This window comes from Phyllostomus hastatus, unplaced genomic scaffold (assembly GCF_019186645.2).
Source record: "Phyllostomus hastatus isolate PE091 unplaced genomic scaffold, TTU_PhHast_1.1 phas_contig_86, whole genome shotgun sequence".
In the NCBI taxonomy this organism is placed as follows: Eukaryota; Metazoa; Chordata; class Mammalia; order Chiroptera; family Phyllostomidae; genus Phyllostomus; species Phyllostomus hastatus.
In genome coordinates, this window is record NW_025333977.1 from 22,518,813 (window position 1) to 22,540,306 (window position 21,494).

Below are 21,494 nucleotides of genomic sequence, written 5' to 3' on the forward strand. Positions count from 1 at the left end.
TGCCACTTTGTTTTCTAATGTCTATTAAGAGGTACTTTAGTACAACTTGGAGATATGAGGTCTGTCCAGAAAAAATCCAGCCATTATTAAGATAACGGGAATAGTTTGCATGACATCAACGTAACCTGGCAGCCAAGGAGAGTGGTTTGGAATATGTATGCATGAGCAATGATGACTTCACTGTACTAGTCAGTGAGGGTAGTAGATGCTGTTGAGTGAGCATGTATACTGTGTGGTTGTTGCATTCAAAATGACTGAGTAAAGCAAGGAATCTGCGTCAAATTTTATGTTAAGCTTGAATATTCCTCTGCAGAAACTATTTGGATGATTCAGAAGGATGCAGCTATGGGCATCTGGTATTGGCAGCTTCACCACAACAATGAGCCTGCTCTCATGCAGAACTTTTTGGTGAAACATCAAATCACCCAGGTGACGCAGCCCCACTATTTGGCACCCTGTGACTTCTGGCTTTTCCCAAAACTATAATCACCTTTGAAAGGGAAGAGATTTTAGACCATTGATGAGATTCAGGAAAATACAATGGTGCAGCTAATGGCAATTAGAACTATGTGAGGTCCCAAGGTGCCTACTTTGAAGGGGACTGAGGTGTCATTGTCCTATGTACAATGTTTCGTGTATCTTGTACCTTCTTCAGTAAATGCCTCTAGTTCTCATAGTACATGGCTGGATACATTCTGGACAGACCTTGTATGTTGTTTTTTACACTCATTAAGAATATAGTGATTCCAATAATATGCAGAAATAATGATGTGCTTTGGTGATGATATTCAATGAAAAAAAGGGCAGGGATATGTGAGACTTACCTTGTCATAAATTGTAGCGTTTCGAGCTGCTGTTGAAACCCATATCTCCTTGAAGAATTTGTCACTCACTGGATCCTGAATGTCCTCACTTGGGTCAGAAAGATAGCCAAGCACAAGCCTGAAATACAAGTGTCCTCCAAACTGAGTAACACAGATAAAGCAGTTTGCTGCAGGCATTGTTTCTAGTGGTCACTTCTTAAAACTCTGTGTGTGTGCACATGTGTGTGTTTATATCTATATAAGAAACACATGTTGCAAAACAAAACAAAATGAAACAAAGCAAAACAAAACAAAGCAAAACCAAAGGCCCTAACTTGCTATGATACTTGAAAGACTTAACTGGTGGACAGAGGGAAAGCTGTAACTTTTATCTGACAGTCCTTGTAACTGGCCTAAGGATGTGAGAACCCTGGGGGATAGAATTAGCATTCACAACAAGTCCCAGCAAATGTGCAAAGCCCCGTCCAGGAACTATTTCAGTAAATCCTCAACAACCTTATAAAAACGTAACTGTTACTATCTTCATTTTATAGGTAAGGGAACTGAAGCACAGAGAGGTTAAGTAAGTTGTTCAAGGTCATACAGCTGGTAAGCGGTAGACCTGGAATTCCAACCAGAACCATTAGATTCCCAGACCTGTGCTCTTCACCATGACTTGATCTTCCTATATTCACTTATCCTTCCTTCCCTCCCTCCCTCCCTCCCTCCCTCCCTCCCTCCCTCCCTCCCTCCCTCCCTCCCTCCTTCCTTCCTTCCTTCCTTCCTTCCCTCCCTCCTTCCTTCCTTCCTTCCTTCCTTCCGTCCTCCCTCCCTCCCTCTTGTCCATCTGTCCAGGAACTATGCTGAACTCTAAGGAACACGAAGTAATACAAATGACATGGAGCCTCTCTGGGAAGATTTAAATTGGGTGGGTGAGATCAGTGATGAATAATCACCCTTAAAAGAATTAATTAAAATTTTGATAAATATCAGGTGTGCTTTAAATGTATGAGATAGGAGTAATTAGGGAGGCTTTGAATTTTGCCTACCTGTCTACCTAACCCTACCTACCATCTTGTAGAATTCAATACAAAGTCACTTCTATAAAACTTTTTATGGATTCCCCTTTTTCAGTCTCCCACTTCTCCCTGTCACTCCTAGGAGATTTGAACACTCTGTTAATCATATATACTATATTTTTATCAGAGCACCTGTGATACTTTATGCATTTTTTTTTGTTTCTAACAGTCTCACTTCTAGCATATAAATTCTTTGAAAGAACATGACTTGGCTACTCTCAAATCCCCAGAGTGCCTGGTGTAAAAGAATCCACATATTAGAACTTGTCTGAATTGATCATATATAAACATGGGACTAGAAATAAAAAATTCTCAAGGAAAGCAAGACAAGTTTTAGAGGTCGTATTTGAAAATTATAAAAACCCTGTATTTACAGAAGGTTTTAAGGTTAAAAAGTACTCCCACCTTAATCCTGTGAGGTAGATGGTACGTGATTCCCATTTTGCAGATGGGAAACTAAGTTTGGAGACATACTAGTAATAGAGCTGAAATTCAGACTGAGCCTAACTAAAGCCCTTTGCTCACATGCCTGGTGGGTTTAGAGAATATCAGAAAGGCTTGTGCAACACTGGAAATAGAAGCGGAGGAAAAGGCCTGATGGACATGGGCTTTTCACATGGAGTGAAACCGGACATACTGCAGACCCGGGAACAGAGGAGTGACAAGGACCTGACTTACGTATTAAAATACAGCTGCTGTGTTGAGAAAAGATGGTGCAGGGCAAGAGTTGGAACGGGGACAGCAGTTAGGAGTTACCACAGTGATCTAGGTGACAGATGATGGCGGCTTGCGGGGTGGAGAGGAAGGTACAGCCAACAGGATTTACTGATAACGTAGGTGTAGGGTGTGAGAAAAAGTGAGACATCAGAGATGACTAGCAGGCTTTTGGCTTGAGCAACTAGGAGAATGCAGTTGTCATTAGCTGAGACTGGAAAGTCTGTGGGTAGAGCCAGTTTGTGGGGAAAGATTAGGAGTTCAATTTTAAACCTGTTGAAACATCTATTAAATATTCAAGGGGCAATGTTAAGCAGGCAGTTGGATAAGGGAATCTGGAGTTTGAAAGAGAAGGCTTGGTTGGAGATACAAATTTTAGAATTGTCCACACATGTATATTCATAAAGCCATGTGACTTCAACTGAGTTTACCGAAAGGAGTGCGTATAGACAGAGAGGACCCGGTGCCCCTCCACAGCAGGGGGAGGAGGCGTGGCCATGGAGGCTGCAGAAAAGCCAGGGGATGTGGTGTCCTGGAACCACAGGAAGTACAGCAATGAGAAGTGAGCCCTGATTGGATTGAACAGTGTGGAGGTCATTACATTGTTACCTTCTTTGTATCTGAATAAATGTAGCTTGCCCTGGCCAGGTGGCTCAGCTGGTTAGAGTGTCATCCCTTACACCAAAAGGTTGTGGGTTTGATGCCCAATTAGGGTATGAATAGGAGGCAACCAATCGATGCTTCTCTCTCTCTCTCTCAAATCAACAAACATAACCTCAGGTGAGAGTTTTAAAAAATTGTAGCTTTACATCATCATTTATAATGGTTGCAGGATTTCCCATCATGTGAAATTTATTCAACCAATTATTTTATTACAGCTTTTTGGGGTGGTTTTCAGTACTTCATTATTATCAACAGTGCTATAATGAACATAGTTAATTCATCACATGTAAAACTTTGTGAATTTCTATGATTATTTCACTAGGAGAAATCTTAGAATGAAAATGCCTGGGTCAAAGAGGATGAAAAATCTACTTCAGGATTTTTCAATCCTGTGCCGACACGTGCCCCCGTAACCGTGGGGTGGTCCCAGTCGCCTCCAGCGTCTCACTCCTGAACCAGCTGAGCCAGGCTGACAGGGATTAAACAGCATCTCATTTTACTCTCAGTCTGCATTTTTCCTGCTACATAAGCATTCTCTAAGATAAGTAGATCTGGCACCATGGGCTCAGTGGTAACATTAGAGTTTTGTAACCTCAGAATTGTATGTCCACTTCAAATAATGTGTCCTTTAAACAGCACAGAAATAACTTTTACAAGGGTCTTCAGGGATGATGTCTGCACCTGGATGCTGCTGCTCATTAAGACCCAAAGCTCAAATTCACTGCACCTAGTTTGAGGGGTGGTACGAGTTATAACACTAAGTCAATTACAATAATACCTTTGATTTGGGTCAGGTCGCACTCGCTGAAAATTGAGGCAACAGACTATTTCTGTGACTTGGCTTTTAAATTAGAACAAGAGGTAAGGTAATGTGTCTACCGAGGTATCAGTGAGGAGCTCGTATGCAGAGAAAGTATTGCAATAAGTCTATAACAGACAATATCTAGTAATAAATTATTTTGCCTGTCAGTTTTTAAATTATAGTAAACATATTAAAATGCACAGTCAAAATAATATGAAGTATTTTGGGTATTTTTTTTTGAGGACTAAGGTTCCAGAGAAGAATTAGATTGCTTTTATGTTAATGTATATAATGGCAATTCTTTAAAGTTTAATTGCTTATGCATCAGTGGGACAATAGAAAAACTGCACAAAGTTGTTTCTGTTCTTTCCATTCCTTTTCTCTATCACTTTAAATGATTCTGACTCCACTTGTGTGGATAATGGCTTCTGTTGAGTGATGGTTACATCTGTAAAGTTTGGATAATTTTCTAGGATTTAATGAGCTGTTCGGCATGAGGCTGTAACACTCAGTGCAGTGCCCTGATGATTGATTCTACTTAGAATTGATTTTACATTAAAATGTGTCTGTCTATTTTTATTCAAAAACAGTCTAGATTGAAAATGGATTGAAGTTGAATTTTTAAGGGAAAAAATGGCTGTGCTCTAAGCCACAATATTTATCTTTGAGAATATTTCCTACTAAAAAGGGCTAAAATTGATACAAGGTTTTTGTGGTGCTTTTTATTATATTATCTGTGTACAGCATTGTGGCAAAATGAAAAAGACTGTTCAAAACCTACTGCCTCTTTAAGAGAACTTGAAAATTGCCAGGAAAAATAAAAGTACCTAGGAATAAACTTAGCATGATATGCATTGGAAATAAAACTTGAATAATTACTTAAGAACAACGCCTGCCCCCTATAAAACCCTTGAGTTTTACTGAAGAATAAAAACAATTTTTTAAAGATTTTTTTTTTATTTTTAGAGAGAAGGGAAGGGAGGGAGAAAGAGAGGGAGAGAAACATTGATGCACGAGAGAAACATCAATCGCTTGCCTCTTGTGCGTCCCCGACTGAGTACCTGGCCCGCAACCCAGGCATGTGCCCTGACCAGGCATCAGATGGGTGACCTTTACGTTTGTGGGATGATGCCCAACCTGCTGAGGCACATCAGTCAGGACAGAAAAGAAATGTTTGAATAAATTGAATGAGAATACCTCATTCTTCAATAGGATGACTCACTATTATAAAGATGTCAATTCTTTTTCTATTAATCTATAAATCCACTGTAAGCCCAATAAAAAAAAAACTAGGAGAACTTGAATAAATAACTCAAAAGTTCATGTATAACAATGAATGTTTAAGAGTGGCCAAGATTATTCTGGGAAGTGTATGTATGGTGAGAAGAAGTATTAAAACTCACAGCTATAATAATTAAGATGTATCTAACTGCAAGCAAACAGACTGTCAATAGAACAGAGTGGAGAGACTAGAACTGTCAGGATCTGCGGCTATTCAGTGTATCAGAGCGTCGCAGGTGGGAGAAGCAGAGTACCTGCCCGCCCATCGTGCAGTTCTGGGTCAGCTGATTGGTTGAGGGAGAATGTTGGAGTTCCTACCTCATTTCTTACACCAAAGTAAATTGCAAATGTTAAATGTAAAAAGTAATAGCAAATAAGTACCAGAAAAAATATAGGTACATATTTAATCTTGGGCTGGTAAAGCTATTCTAAACATATAAGAAAAGGGAGGGTAGAAAAAAGAAAAAAACTGATGGACTGGTTAATAAGAATTGAAGTTTCCCCTAAATACTCTAAATATGACTACGAGGTCATTAAAAATCAGATTGGCAACAAATGTGATATAGGAATAATTTATAGTTAATTATAAATCATTAAAAGAAAAGAAAACATTCCAACTGGGCAAAGAACATAAATTGGCTAGACATTCTACAAAAGAGCCATTACATATGGCTAATGAATCCATTTCTGAAAACTCTCAAAATGCAAATTAAAATAATAAAATTCCTTTTGGCATCCAACAGGTTGGCGAAGACTAAACAAAACACAGAATTCAGGAAAGATGGGGGAATAAGCCCTCTAAAACACTGCTAGGGTCACAGCAGAAAGTTAGAGGGTACAGAACCCTGCCTGCTTCCTTTGACTAGAAATCCCACAGTTAGGATTTAGTTGAGGAGACAATTAAGAAGGTAAACAAGATGCTATACCAATGGTACAAACATACCATTTTTTTTATATCAGCAAAAAATCTGCCTATCATTGAGGTATTAGTTAAAGGAATTATGGTCTACTCACGGGACACAACACAGTGCAGCCCTTACATGTTACAGAATACTTAGTGACACGGGAAAGTATGTGCAACATTATTTAAATAATAAAGAAGTTTGTAGAACAGTGAGATCTTAATTATGTGTTTTTAAAAGGAAATACATTATAGCTATATATATGTATATAAATGATATACATATATGATATACATAAAATATTAATATTGTTAGCACTGAGTGGTAGGATTACTAATACATTTGATTTTTAATTGCTTTTCTGTGTTTGCCAAATTTTGTACAATGAAAGTACATGTGTTGTAATCATAACCTTCTACTGCTATAATTATATACATTTAGAAAGTTACAAAGAAGCCCGCCACTTTAAAGAAAAGACTTCAGTTAATGGAACTGGAAAGATAGGACATTTACTTCTGGTTTACACAAGAAATATTTTTTTTCCTTATCTATGCTGCAGAAGGCAATCATGGGTTGATTAGCAGGGTACTAATTTTAAATTCTCCAGAGCTAAACAAGACACATTAGCAACTAATTGGAATATCAATGGTTTGAAAAAAATCTTACTAGCAAAACAATTAGTAACCAAGGCAATAAATACAGCAATAAAAATTGTGAGAAGGTACTGACAGCTGAGTTTTGAGGGATGGATGTGCTGAGCTGCTGGGGCAGCGAGAGCAGAGTGAACCATCTCTGGAACGGAAGCTTGTACTGGTTTTCAAAAGCAGAGTCTGGAGTTAGGAATGAGGGAATGGACCCCAGCATTTGCAGAGAGGAAAGTGCTCATTTCGTGCCATATCTGTAACTGAACCGGTTTCCAAAGGCAGCCATTAACACCAGAAGGGTTAAAACAGTGCTGTCACATGTGTCTGTGTGGTGCCTTCCCCAAAACAGCTTAAAGCACTGCCCTTACACAGGGACACTTGCTGCCTCTCACTGTGAAGTCCAATCCTGGCGAATACAGTTCTAGAATCACGGCTGTGACCGTCCTGCAAAAGCCTGGAGGTGGGAGAGTGGTCGGGTGTCCACAGCCAGTGGGGAGCTCAGTGTGTCTCAGTGAGCAAGGGAAGAGTGCGAGGACGTAAGGACCCATCGTGGAGTTAGGTTCTAGAAGGATCACTGACCCCTGAGCCTAGACTGCCAGGGTTGGGGCAGGGCCAGTTCGAGCAAAGCCCTGGAAAGTCCTCAACAGCCACCAAATGAAAGACTCATTTAGGGCCACGCAGCCCTTGCTTCCTAACCCTGCGATCTCTCCGCTTGCCTACAAGTTTGTTTAAAAATCACATCTTCTTGCAGAAGATCAAAAATATTTCATGTCTGTAGTCATCTTAAACGAGAACCAAAGTTTCCACATTTAAATCTAACACCAGAAAAAGCATTTAATAAAATCCAGGACCCATTTATGATAAAAACTCTGAGCAAAGGGGAAATTGGGGACCATACCTCCATGTAATAAAAACCATATACGACAAACCCACAACCAACATCAACATCATACCAAATAAGCAAAAACTAAAAGTGTTTCCCTTATTGGGAATGAGACAGGGATGGTCTGCTTTAACCACTCTCATTCACCATAGCTCTGGAAGTCCTAGCCACAGCAATCAGACAAGAAGAAGAAATAAAAGGCATTCAAATAAGAAAGAAAGTAGTAAAACTCATTATTTGCAGATCACATGATACTGTATATAGAAAACCCTAATGACTCCACACAAAAACAAACAAACAAACAAACAAACAAAAAGAAAAGAAAAAACTACTAGGACTAATAAATGAATTCAATAAAGTAGCAAAATACAAAATAAATATCCAGAAATCAGTTGCATTTTTGTACCAATAATGAGGTATCTGAAGGGGAAACTAAGAAAATGATCCCATTTATAATTGCTTCAAAAAACATAAAATAACTAGGAATAAATTTAACTAGATGTAAAAGATCTGTATTTGGAAAATTGTAAGACACTGAAGAAAGAAACTGAAGAAGATACAAATAAGTGGAGGCATATACCATATTCATGGATAAGAAGAATTAACATCATTAAAATGTCCATACTACCCAAAGCAATCTATAGATTCAACACAATTCCTATCAAGTTTCCAATAATATAGTTCACTGAACTAGAACAAATATTTAAAAATTTTATATGGAACCACAAAAGATCCCACACAGCAACAGCAATCCTGAGAAAGAACAACAATGTTGGAGAAATCACACTACCTAATATCAAACTATACTACAAGGTAATAATCATCAAAACAGCCTGGTACTGGCATAAAAACAGACACATAGATCAATGGAACAGAAATAAAGAGCTCAAAAATAAACTCACACCTTTATGGTCAGTTAATATTTGACAAAGGAAGCAAGAATGTACAATGGGGTAAAAATAGTTTATTCAATAAATGATGTTGGGAAAATTTTGAACAGATATGTGCAAAAAAATTGAAACTAGACCAACTTCTTAACACCATACACTAGAATAAACTCAAAATGAATGAAAGACTTAAATGTTAGATTTAAAACCATAAAATCCTAGAAGAAAACTTAGGCAATAACATCTCAGACATCTTCCATAGCAATATTTTTTCTGATACATTGCTTTAGGCAAGAGAAACAAAAGAAAAAATAAACAAATGGAACTACACCAAACTAAAAAGTATTTGCACAGCAAAGGAAACAAACCATCAACAAAGTGAAGAGATAATTCACTGAGTGGGAGAACATATTCACCCATATATCTGATAAGGGTTTAATATCCAAAATTTATGAGGAACTTATAAAACTCAACACCAAAAAAAATCCAATTAAGAAATGGGTGAAGGACCTGAGTAGACACTTCTCCAAGAAGGACATACAAATGGCCAATAGACACATGACAAGATGCTCAATGTCACTATTCATCAGAGAAATGCAAGTTAAAACCACGATGAGATATCATCTCACATCCATCAGAATGGCTATCATCAATAAAAGAACAAGCGTTGGTGAGGATATACAGAAAAGGGAATTCTCATGCACTGTGGGTGGGAATATAGACTGGTGCAGCCACTGTGAAAAGCAGTATGGAGTTATCCTAAAAATTAAAAATGGAGCTGTCTTATGACCCAGTGATGGCACTTCTGGAGCATATCCAATTCCACTTCTGATAATACATGCACCTCTATGTTCATTCCAGCATTATTTAGACTAGCCACAATTTGGAAGCAGTTCAAATGCCCATCAGTAAATGAGTAGATAAAAGAGCTGTAGCACATTTACATTTACCCAGTGGAATACTACTCAGCCATAAAAAAGAGGACATCTTTGCAACAGCATGAGTGGACCTGGAGACTATTATGCTAAGAGAAATAAGCCAGTCAGAGAAGGACAAGTACCATATGACTTCACTTAAGTGTGAAATCTAATGAACAAAATAAACTAACAAACACAGTGGAGACAGACTCATGGATACAGAGAACAGACTGACAACCATCAGAGGGGAAGGGATTGGGGGCTGGGTGATAAGGGTGGAGGGATTAAGGGAAAAAAAGAAAAGACTCATGGATATAGACAACAGTATGGTGATTGCCAGAAGGAAGGGAATAGGAGGAGGCAGAAGAGGGTTAAGGGGGGATAAATGGTGATGGAAAGAGACTTGGGGTGGTGAACACACAATACAATATACAGGTAATGTATTATAGAATTGTACACCTGAAACCTACATATTAACCAATGTCTTGTCATTAAATTCAGTAAGTAAATATTAAAAAGAATAAATTTTAATACCACTATTTTTGGCATTTTCCTTGAATAATTTTCATTATATCTTTGTATTACTGGAACTATTTCAATTTCTAAAAATGAGCTCACTATAAAAAACTTAAATAGACACTAGATGGTTTGACCAGGCCTGGTCCCAGGTCCATTCATAGATTTAAAATGCTAGTTTCCTCTATCATACATAAACATAATAAAAACTTCTAAAATAGAAAAATGTGCCACAAATCTGTGTTCTGTCACACAGTCCCGGCAGTCCCCACCCTGTGCTCTGAGAGACACTGTACTAGAGAAGGAGAACCCGCGGACCGTGCGTGGGGCTGGGCTGGGTCCCGCGCCCCTGTGGCAGAGCCACGGTCAGACAGACAGAGCTCTAGAGGGCCCACCTGAAGCACTGCAGCCGGAGTCCTTGGGCAAACCGGCCAGCTTGGTACTCTTTTCCGTCCATTACTGAAGGGACTGTCTCGGTGTCCTGCACAATGACTGCCATTTCACTGTCACGCTTTCCCAGCATGCTTCGGTCATTTATGTTGGCAGAGCCTGTAAGGAGAAACAGAGAAACTGAACAATCTTCCCACCAGGGCAGACTCTGCCAGCTGCCCTCCCCACTCAATTCTTCCTTGCTAACGAAACTCTAATTTTGCTTTAAGGAAAGGGGGGCCCTCTCTAACCCATGAGTGCATCTTGATCAGTTTAAGCCAGCTGTTGCAATTTCATTATTTTTGCCAATGACTGACTTAGGAATGGGCACTTGACATGATTCTAGCCAGTACGACGTAAAGAAAAGTCCATTGGGGGCTTCTGATAAAGTTTTTTTTCTTTTCATAAAATGACACAAGCCTTTGGACATTTTGGCTTGAGGGGATGGATGAGTGTGTGATTCCAAGGGCTTCTGCAGCCATTTTGTAACCACTAGGAGACAAACAAGCTGAAGATGACAAGCAGAAAGAAGGGAGACTCTGGATCTTTAAGTCCCTGAACTAGCCAACACTAGATCTTTCTTAACTTCTGTTTCACACATTTCTAGCTGAATTTTGTATTTTGTGGCTCAAAGGACTGCAACTGATATAATCATTAAACATATGAAGAAAAACAGACATGCTTACCAGTTCAGATCACCTCAGTCAGTTTTTAGACTTAATCAGGCTCTGTAGGCTTTAACTCATGGTCATGTATTTATGAGCGTCAAAACCCAGGAGTACCTTCACAATCAATAGAGACTACTTTCCAAACAGATTATCATTAGTGACTCTGGGTTTTCCATTCTCTCGCCTCACTTGTGTGGCATGCCAACAGCTTCTATATCAACTTTCCTCCATTATGTTTTTAAGTCCAAATGAACCTGTGCTTTCTGTGTTCCTCTGCCTTGTCTTCAGAAACCCCATCATGTTTTCCTCACTAATCACTGCGGATTCATTCTTCTGAATCCTTGTGGTATTCTACAGACCACAGAAGAAGCCTGGCTGATTCCTTTTCCTTCTCCTTCCTCTGGCCCTGGTCACATACTTCACTGCCTCTGCAGATGTGGAGCAGAAGGGTCGGGCTGAACAGGAGCACTGGCTACTCTCTGTGATGGGGACCGTCACAGTGTAAGCCATAGCAGCCTGCCCTGAGCCCTGAGGAAGGATGTTGTACAGGAGAAAAAGCTGTCCCATCTTGAAGAGACTTTACTGCCCTTTGCCACAAAATTGTCACGTGGTTCATATACAAATCTATGATAGCTATGGGCATGAGTGGTGCCCCACGGTGACCCTAGGGATGGATGGAGTACCTCACAGACATCTGAGAGTACTAGTAGAGCACTGTAAGGTGACAACCTTGAAACATTTTGTTTTATTAGCAACAGAGTCCTTTATACATACACTTTTTGATTACACTAGAAAATTCATAGTCATATCTTTAGGCTGGACAGTTGGCCCAACATTAACATGGGCAAAGTTATTTAATCTTTCTCAGCTTCAATTTGCTTTTTATAAATTGGGATCATAATACAGACCTTGTGGCCTCTTTGTAAGAATTAAGATCATGTGAAAGCACTTACTAATCTACAAACTGCTGTACAAATGTTAATTATTATTGACATTATTATCAAGTACTTGTTAATTCTGTAATATGTGCACCAAAGAACACTGTCATAGGAAGGGACAATTTGCTGGCAAGTAGGATTTGTATCAGAGAAGCCTCCTCTCTGGGTTAATCACCCTTCACCGTGTGTGTGAACTGCAACATGGAGAGGAAAACAATTCCCACGGTACTGTTTTGGGACTTCACTACCCCTGGTCTCCAGCAGAGGATGCTCTTGGGATGCAGGCAGCTGGATTGGGTGGTCATCACTGCTCTCCACTGTCTGGGAAACAGGGGATGGGAAGCCTCTCTCTCTCTCTCTCTCCCTCTCTCTCACACACACACACCCCTTTTTACACCAGTCCTCCAGTCCCCCTCCCACCAAGGTGGGCCCTACTCCTAAAGTCAGAAATACATTGCTGGCATTCTGAACTGGAATTCTTAGAGAGAGAGGAGTGGTTCTTATATTTCGAGGGCTGATCTGAAATTACCTGGGGCACTGACTCTGAGTAAGTGTTGGCTACTATTTAACAGGAATGTGAAGAAAGAGCTGAGAAAATTTTAGATGAATGTAGTGAATGAGGTACTGGAAATGAGATATTGAGGGATGTAAACGCTACCTCTGTTCTTATTAAACATTCCCATATTCTAAAAACCCAGTTCAGAGCAGCAGATGCAGCACTATTCCATTTCTGTATAACACGAGGAAGAAGAGACAGCAGGGTTCTAGAGAGAGACACGGTAAAGTGTTAAGAAGGGGGAAAGCCTTCTGGCAAAGAGAGGGAGGACAATCGGGGAATTCTGACATTTTAGTCTATACACGTTTTCAGAATTTTAATTGTTTACAAAATATGCTCTTTATTCATGTAATACTTTTATGGTAACTGCAATCTATTGTTTTTATTAGGACAGTGCTCTGAAAATTTAAAACCACTTAATTTTTAGAAAATGATTTTTTATTGTATTTTTTCATTACCATTTATCCCCCTCATACCCTCATTGTCTGCTAGTATTAGTGACCTTTCTAAAACTTTGTGCAATATACCAAAATACAAAAAAGCATATGAAAAAATATATATATTTTCATACATAGAAATAAAACTTAGGAATACCAAACACCACTGAATTTAACACTCGGGCTGAAAAACAACACAACCACCCAGAAGCCCTCAGGTGTCCTCCACGCAGGCCCTCCCTCCTCTTACCAAGTGGGAGACTCGATAGAGAATCTGGTGTCCATTATACTCTGCATGTCTGTGGTTTATATGAAGGGAGTCCTACCTAACCTTTTGAGATGTGCATCTTTCATTCAATGTTATGTCTCAGGGATTTATCTGTGCACAATTGTAATTATTATTTTCCTTGAATGAACACACCAGGGCTTATTCATTCTACTGCAGATGGAAGTCCGGTTGTTTCCATGGTTTTGCTGTGATGCACGCTTGAGCTGCACACAGTGTGTGCATGTTTCCTGGTGTACACACGTGAGAGTCTGCCCAGGCTCCGTCTGCAGAACTGGAGACTGGTGCTCCACAGCCCTGCAGTACTTGGATTGGACGACTTTTTAATTTTTGCTAATTGGCATTTTTAAAAACTGTTGTTTCATTATTATATTAACGAGGATGAATAGCTTTCATATATATAAATATGATATGTCTCAGATACATCCTCTTGGGTGACGTTCTTTTTTAAGTCTTTTTTAAAGATTTTTTTAAAAGATTTTATTTATTTCTTTTTAGAGAGGGAAGGGAGGCAGAAAGAGAGAGAGAGAGAGAAACATCAATGTGCGGTTGCTGGGGGCCTTGGCCTGTAACCCAGGCATGTGCCCTGACTGGGAATCGAACCTGCGATGCTTTGGTTCACAGCCTATGCTCAATCCACTGAGCTACACCAGCCAGGTATTTTTTTTTTAAGATTTTTTGTTTATTTATAGACATACGGGAAGGGAGGGAGAAAAACATCAATGTGTGGTTGCCTCCCATGCACCCCCTACTGGGGACCTGGCCCACAACCCAGACATGTGCCCTGACTGGGAATTGAACCAGTGACCCTTTGGTTCTCAGGCCAGCACTCAATCCACTGAGCCACACCAGCCGGGGCTTGGGTGATGTTCTTATACAGTTCCTTTGCTATTTTTTTTTTCTTGGAGTTATCTTTTCATACTGATTTATAGGAATTCTTTATATGTTTTGAATACTAAGTGTGCTGCAAATATCTATTTCTAGTTTGTGGTTTATCTTCTTATTCTCTTTATAGTGTCTTTTAATGAATACAGTTCTGAATTTTAATGCATTTGGATTTATCTATCTTTCCCTTTACGGTGTGTGCTTTTTTCCCATCTCATTTCAGAAATCGTGACTGCGCCTGTGGCAGGCAGAACAATGGCCCCCAAAGATGCCCGTGTCCTATCCCCCAAAGCCTGTGCATCTGTCGCGTCACAGGTCAAAGGGGCACTCAGGGTGCATGTGGAATAAAGGATGTTATTCAACTGACCTTAAAATAGGGAAATTATCCTGGATTATGTGGGTAAGGCATCCTTAATCATAATCACAGGCATCCTTAAAAGAAAATGGGTTGGAACTTTGGGGAACCTGCAGAGACATATAATACTGCTGCCTTCAAAGATGAAGGAAGGGGGTCATGAGTGTGGCCAGCCTCTGAAGGCTGGACAAGACGAGGAAATGCATTCTCCCCCAGAGCCTCCGGAAGGAAGGCAGCCCTGCCGGCACCCTGACGTCAGTTCAGGGAAGCCTGTGTGGGACCCTGAACCTACAGAACAACAAACCTGCACTGTCTCAAGCCCCTAAGTCTGTGGCCGTGTGTTGCAGCAGTCATAGACAAGGAACATACCCACTGTGCCGCGGTCTAGTGTTTTAAAGGAAAACGGATTTTTCTGTTGAGCCCAAATCAGCTATCCTGTACTTCCCACCCCCTTCGTGTTCCCTGTGCCTGCAGTTCAGAAATTCTCAGCTTGAAGTGCCCGTGAGCATTGCCTAGGAAGCTCTGAAAAATACTGGTGCCAAAGAGAAAAACAAAAACACCTCGATGTCCGGGCCCCAGACCAGACCAATTTTATGAGAATTTCTGCAAGTAGAAACCAGACACTTTCAATATTGCCCCACCCCTTTAAAAAAAATCTATCCATTTAATCCATTCTTTAAAAAAATCTGTTTTAAGATAAATTGCAGACACAAATAAACTTCTCCATAATTATAAGTTTCTAGAAGCTCCCCAGGCAGTTCTATAGCAGTCAGGGTTGAGACGGACCCACAACACGGGATCAAGTGGAACCCCTCTCTACCTGGGCAGCCCTGCAACCACAGCCTCTCGTCAGCCACGCAAGCCTGCCGCGTTTCTCACCTACCCACCCTCGCCCGCTCCAGGTCTGCAGTCTGCACCTGATGTTCCTGGTGTCAGGTGGACAGGAGGCCAGCCGCCCCTCCGGCCCAGGAGTTCTGTGGGGCAGCACAGTGTGTGATTCCTGCTTGACACTCCCCACTGTACTCTGCACTGGATTAGTGAGCACCGAAAACTCACTTCACATAGTCAACACGATGGACTTAAATTCTACGTAAGGATAGCTTTGTTTTGGCTAGGAAAGCAAATCAGTGTTAACTTGGCTCAGTGACCACATTAAGATGGGTTAGAAAACTGGATTTGGTCACAGGTTTCATAACCAGCGGGGTCGCTCAGGCCAACAGACAATGGAAGTTCTGCACCAAAGAGACTTTAGGGTGAGAAGACAACAAGTATTTCCTCCTGAGGGAACAATGAGGATAAACACTTACTCACTTTTCTTACATCAATCATTCAATAATTCTGGCATAAGTTTCCCATGTTAGAAAATTTAATCATGGGTTACTTTAACTCTTAAGCTTTGAGATAACTTGCTTAACACCTGTAACATATTCTTCCAGAACTTCTCAAACTCCTCTCTGAGAATTTTCAATATCGCTCTCTGTGTTAGGAACTAAAACTGGGCTGATGGGTTCGAGCAGCAACAGCAAACTTGCTGACTCTTCCAGCTTCTACTGAGATAACAAGAGCAAGGGGATCTTTGGAATTTTCCCCGGGGCGGGGGGGGGGGGGAATCTGTTGTGCCCTGTGGGAAGGAGAAAGAGAAGTCAGCCCCTAGATCCCAAAGGAAGACCTCTGCATGCTCCCAGGGCCACATTTCCAGTCTCCAGAGAGGGAGGAAGAATTATGTGCAAAATTAACCTATGACTGATAGCCTAAATGAACTGTACCTTGGAGGGTTCAGAGACCTTTCTACAAAGTTTGTCAATTAAAAACCCCAACAAACCTATTTAACTGATAGCTCTGTTACTGAAAACTACTTTGCATTTTATACTTGAAGTAAAACAGAACAGGTTGAAAATCAAAATGACCTTTAAAAGTAAAATATTTACATCTGTCAATTTTTACTTCTAGAATTCTAAAATCTTTCTACAGAGATCAAGTGAATTTTATTTCACTTCGTTTGTTTTTCCATTTCAGCAAACATTAGTATTTCTCCTTCCCACTGTCATTTGCCAAATTTCATATAAATATGTTCTGAGATTGGCTTCTGAAGGGCAAGGCCAGAGTAGCTTCAGGGGAATCAGAGAAACCTTGTTCTGGGTGAAATAGGGGAGTAAGTAAATCCCTATAGAGCTCTGATCCCTATAGAGCAAGAGATCAGAGATGCAAGACATTTTTCTTAAATGCCCAGTATATGTATTCATTGTGTGTGTGTATGGGGGGTAGGGGGTGGTGGTGGTGAGACCACACTGTGGTCTATACAATTTTTGGCTTCAGAACAACTTTTTCTTTCTTTCCAATCATGTTCCAGATAAGGCAGTCTCATTACTCCTAGATCTGAGGCTTTTTTTTCCCCCTTTTATCAGTGGAAGATGTCTACATTTACTGCCAAGACATTTCAAAATGCTCCAGGACATTTAGTTTCTTAAGGAATAGGGAAGTATCTTATAATAGATGAAAAACTACATTTCATTTAAAACAGATGAGCAGAATCCCCAATAGTGGGACACATTGTCTCTCTAAGCAACCTACCCCCAGCCCTTGTCAACTCATTTATCTGGCTGATTATTAATACTGTTTCTCCTCCTGGCCTTTCTCTGTATATGTAACATAATATTAGAAAGCAAGACAATTCAGTGATGGGAAAATAAAGCTTTCCATGTGTATAAAACAACAAAGCTGCACACCCATCCCTCTGGTCAAGCTGATCTAATCTGGGTAGAATGCACAACCAGTAACTCTCTCACGAATCTGCTGGTGAGGAGAGGACTCTGGAGATTTCTGTTGTGTATCCTTGACAAAAAAAGACGGCAGACTTCATTCCAGAGCTACATCATACCATTACTCCACAATTCCCCCTAACCACGCTCACACCAACCAAGCCGGTCCACTCTGCACCCTGTTTAACGACACCCAAAACAAAGACTCTAGGGAAAACACAGACATCGTGGAGGCAACAGTACTTCAATAGCCTCCTGATTCTGACCCTCCCACAACTTGAGATCTGCGACAATGGTGAGGTGGGTGGGGGGCAAACACACACACATCACCACCAGGTACTCATGTGTGACCATTTTCCCATCCATTTCTCCTCCTTTGAGTCCCCACATGCAGGCACTTGGATTCAATAAAAATAAGGAATGGAAAAGAATTAAAGGGAGCAGGCCGACTATGGCTCTGCTGGGCCAAGCTGCCGCCTTCGGATACTGTCATTTACACAGTGGTCATTTAATTGCTCTGGGCCTGTGCTTCTTCACAGATAAAAATGGGGATTAGATAGTTGTAAGCAAAACAGATCCCTTCAGAAATGTTTTAGATGGCACGTTACTGTCCCTCTCCACTGCACAGAAAGCACAGAGGAATAGAAAGATTTCTGCATGATTGAAGTCAACCAGCAAGAAACACAGTCAGAGACCATGTACTTACCAATAATAACAGTGTTGTCATCGGCAATTAGCAACTTGCTGTGGACATAGATGAGCTCAGTGACTAGGTTGCCTTCAAGCTCAGCGTGTGTTCTAAGACCACAGAACGATATGTAATTTATCCACTGATTGCCAACTGTAAGTTTAAAGAGAAATTACTAAAATTAATATGACCAAGCTCAGTAACGGCACATTCAATTTTACCAAAACAATGGTATTACTTAAATAGGTTAAGAATAGACTGTATAATGTGCGTGTCAACGTGCGTGTGTAATTCCCGGATTCGCCCAGGATCTATTTTTGCTATCTGAGTAATTTTATACTGTTGATCTCGTACACACACATTTAAAAAATCATACAGAAGTGCTTCCATGTCTTCTTTTTGCTGAGGCAATCCAAAAGTATATTTGAATATGAACATTTTATTTCAATGATTTGGTGAGTAACTGCTGCAGCGCGATCATCAAAGCTGAGCCCGAGCAGATAAGCCAAGGCTTTGGTGTGACCTTTGCACCTGTCTTGCTCACCACCTGTTGCAGCTGAAATCAGATGCAAGATGTGTGCCCAAACTGCCTGAGGTATGTACAGTTTGCAGCACGAAGGAGCAGTTATATTTTACAGACTTTGGGTAAATATAAATGGTGGCAATTAAATGACGCTCCTCCTTCTAAATTATGAAAATGAGGAAATGAAGGAATTCTGACTACATTTGACTTTGGAGACTTTTCTTCAAAGCAAGCAGAACCAGGTTTGCACTTGAACTCATTACCCTCCCCTCATGTGAGGGCCTTTCCTATGATAAGGAGAAATGCATCCCATACCCAGCCACCGCATCACCGCCACCCTGACACGACTGGCTGTCGCAGGCGGTACGGTCCCTCTCCTACATGGTAGTTGTCTGGGATAAGCAAAGTCTGATACGAGAATAAATAAAGTGGAACCAAACCATCACAAATTCTAATAGAAAGAGAACATAAATCTTATTATTTCTTTATTGGAATCTGAAGCACTTTAGTAGAACCAATGTAGTTCATGTTCTACTGACCGACGTTTCCACGTATTAGCAATGTTTTCTATTTTATTGTTGGTGTCATTCAGTGTTCCTATTAAGTGTGAGTATCTCGGAAATAAATTTATTTATATGTTACACACAGAGACCCTCCCCTTACAGATAACCCTCCCCTCACACATATGGGCGACCCTGCAGCTGTGTCCGTGGGACTGATGTGCTGGTGCCCTGGTACATCATGTGTAGAGATGCATTTCTGAAGTTTCACATAAACAATGAACAAAGTAGGAAATGAGGAGTACTTTCTTAACATGTGTAAAAATTAATATATGTATAATACATGAACTATATATGTACATCTGTGTATGTGTGTATATATTACCTTAGGGACATCAGCCAATGCATTTAGACTAAATAAATCACTTAAGAAGTAAAACCATCTCCATTTATAGATAATATAATAGTACACTTGTGGACTTGATGATAAAATTATCTCAAACAATAAAAGAATAAGCATAATAGAATATAAATTTAGGAATCAATAGGCTCCAAACACACAAACAATAACCATTCAGAGGATATAATCATAGACAAAGCCTCACTTATAATGGTGACAGAGAAGGTAAAACACCTAAAGATAAACTTAACAATAAATGTGCAAAATTTTTATGAAGAAAAATTTTAAACTATTGAAAGACAGAAGAATTAAAGTTGAACAAATTAAAAGACATCGCTTGCTCTGGGATAGAACAATTCAACATAAACAACAACAAAAAAAGAAATCCCAACTCTCTTTAGATTAACTTACACATGTAAGGTTACTTACAAGGTAATCTCAGTAAGACACCAACAAGTTTTCATGGAACTAGAAAACCTGATGCTGTAGTTTATATGAAAACATAAACATTCAAGAATGGTCATTGATAAAACTGGGAAAGAAAAGTATGGGGGGACATGAATCCCATCCCATACATCTGATATTAACACATGCCATAAAGTCTGTGTCATTGACAGTGGGGAACTGGCCTATGAATAGACAACTGAACCTGGGAATGGAACAGAAAAGTCCAGAAATAGATCCAAGTGCATATGGAAATTTTGCATATGTACATAAAGGCTGCATCTCAAATAACTAGAGAAAGCATTTTTACATAAAGGACTCAGACTTTTATATAAAAATCACTCATACAATTGCATCAGCATTTGAATACCAGTGTCAGAAGAAACCGGGTAAGTTCCTGTATGGCCTGAGTGTCGGGAAGGCTTGACATTGTCCAGAGGCAATAAAAAATAAGGTGGACAACTTTGGCTCAATTAAAAATCACACACACACACACACACACACACACACATTTTCAAGATACAAAACACCACAAGCAAAAAAACAACAGACAAATGACAAAGTGGGAGAAAGTATTTGCGGTATGTGTCACAGATAAAAAGCGAAGGGTGCACACATATAAGGAACTCAATAATTAATGGGAGACAGCTCAAAATCTTGACAGAGCAATGAGTGAAAGACATGAATAGATAATTCACACACACAAAAACATACATTTGAAAAGATATTCCCCCTCATTTATGATAATAGAAATGTAAATTAAAACTACACTGAGAAACCACTTCTTACCTACGGGATTGGCAAGAAAAAGCAGGATAATGTAAAAACCAATATATCCAATGCCAATATAAAAACAAGAATAAATACATAAATATAGAAGGGAAAGCTTTCATTACAGCTGCAAATAAGTAGAATTGCAAATAAGAAATTAAGAAGAAAGTAATAAATATAGAAGAAATAATAGAATTAGAAAACCAGCATTTAGCAACTGTCATGGTAATAATTGAATCAGAGTGGTAATAATTGATTCATTAGAGAATCATTAATACATGCTAAAAATTATTGGGTGTTTGATGAGAAGCAGGAGTTCTACATAGCCTCAAAGCGTTTTTCCACAAATACTTACTAATTACAAAGGGAAAAAGTAATCTTATGGTGGAGGAACCTGACAAATACCACCTTCACTCGGCGGCCCGTTAATGAAACCAGTAGTGGGGCACCCCAACATCGTGTTCCGGCTGACACGGCCCATGAGGAAGAACCCATCACTTCTGTAACCTTTCCACTGAAAGTGCATAACCTGCACCTAATCGTGAGGAAGCAATGAATATACCCGCACTGAGGGCTTCTCTATAAAATAAGGAGTCTGTACTTTTCAAAAATATCAAGTTCATAAAAGTGTCCACCTTCCAAAAAAAGATTGGGGGATTATTTCAGATTAAAGAAAAATAAAAATACATGGCAACAAAATGCAACACATGATTGTTGACTGAATCTTGAGTCAGAACAAAACATCCCCCGTTTTGCTATAAAGG

General features: G+C 39.8%; 1 protein-coding gene across 4 annotated transcripts in view; it reads right to left on the reverse strand.

The window, feature by feature from the left end:
• The window catches only part of PLD1 (phospholipase D1), a 180,076-nt gene that overhangs the window by 6,319 nt on the left and 152,263 nt on the right, over nucleotides 1-21,494 (reverse strand). For all 4 annotated transcript variants that reach the window (XM_045850837.1, XM_045850833.1, XM_045850835.1 and 1 more), the window contains 3 exons: nucleotides 18,111-18,245; nucleotides 10,487-10,640; nucleotides 825-942 (listed from right to left, as the gene is read on the reverse strand). In XM_045850837.1, the coding sequence (XP_045706793.1) occupies nucleotides 825-942; nucleotides 10,487-10,640; nucleotides 18,111-18,245 (407 nt within the window). The remainder of the gene's footprint in view (nucleotides 1-824; nucleotides 943-10,486; nucleotides 10,641-18,110; nucleotides 18,246-21,494) is intronic.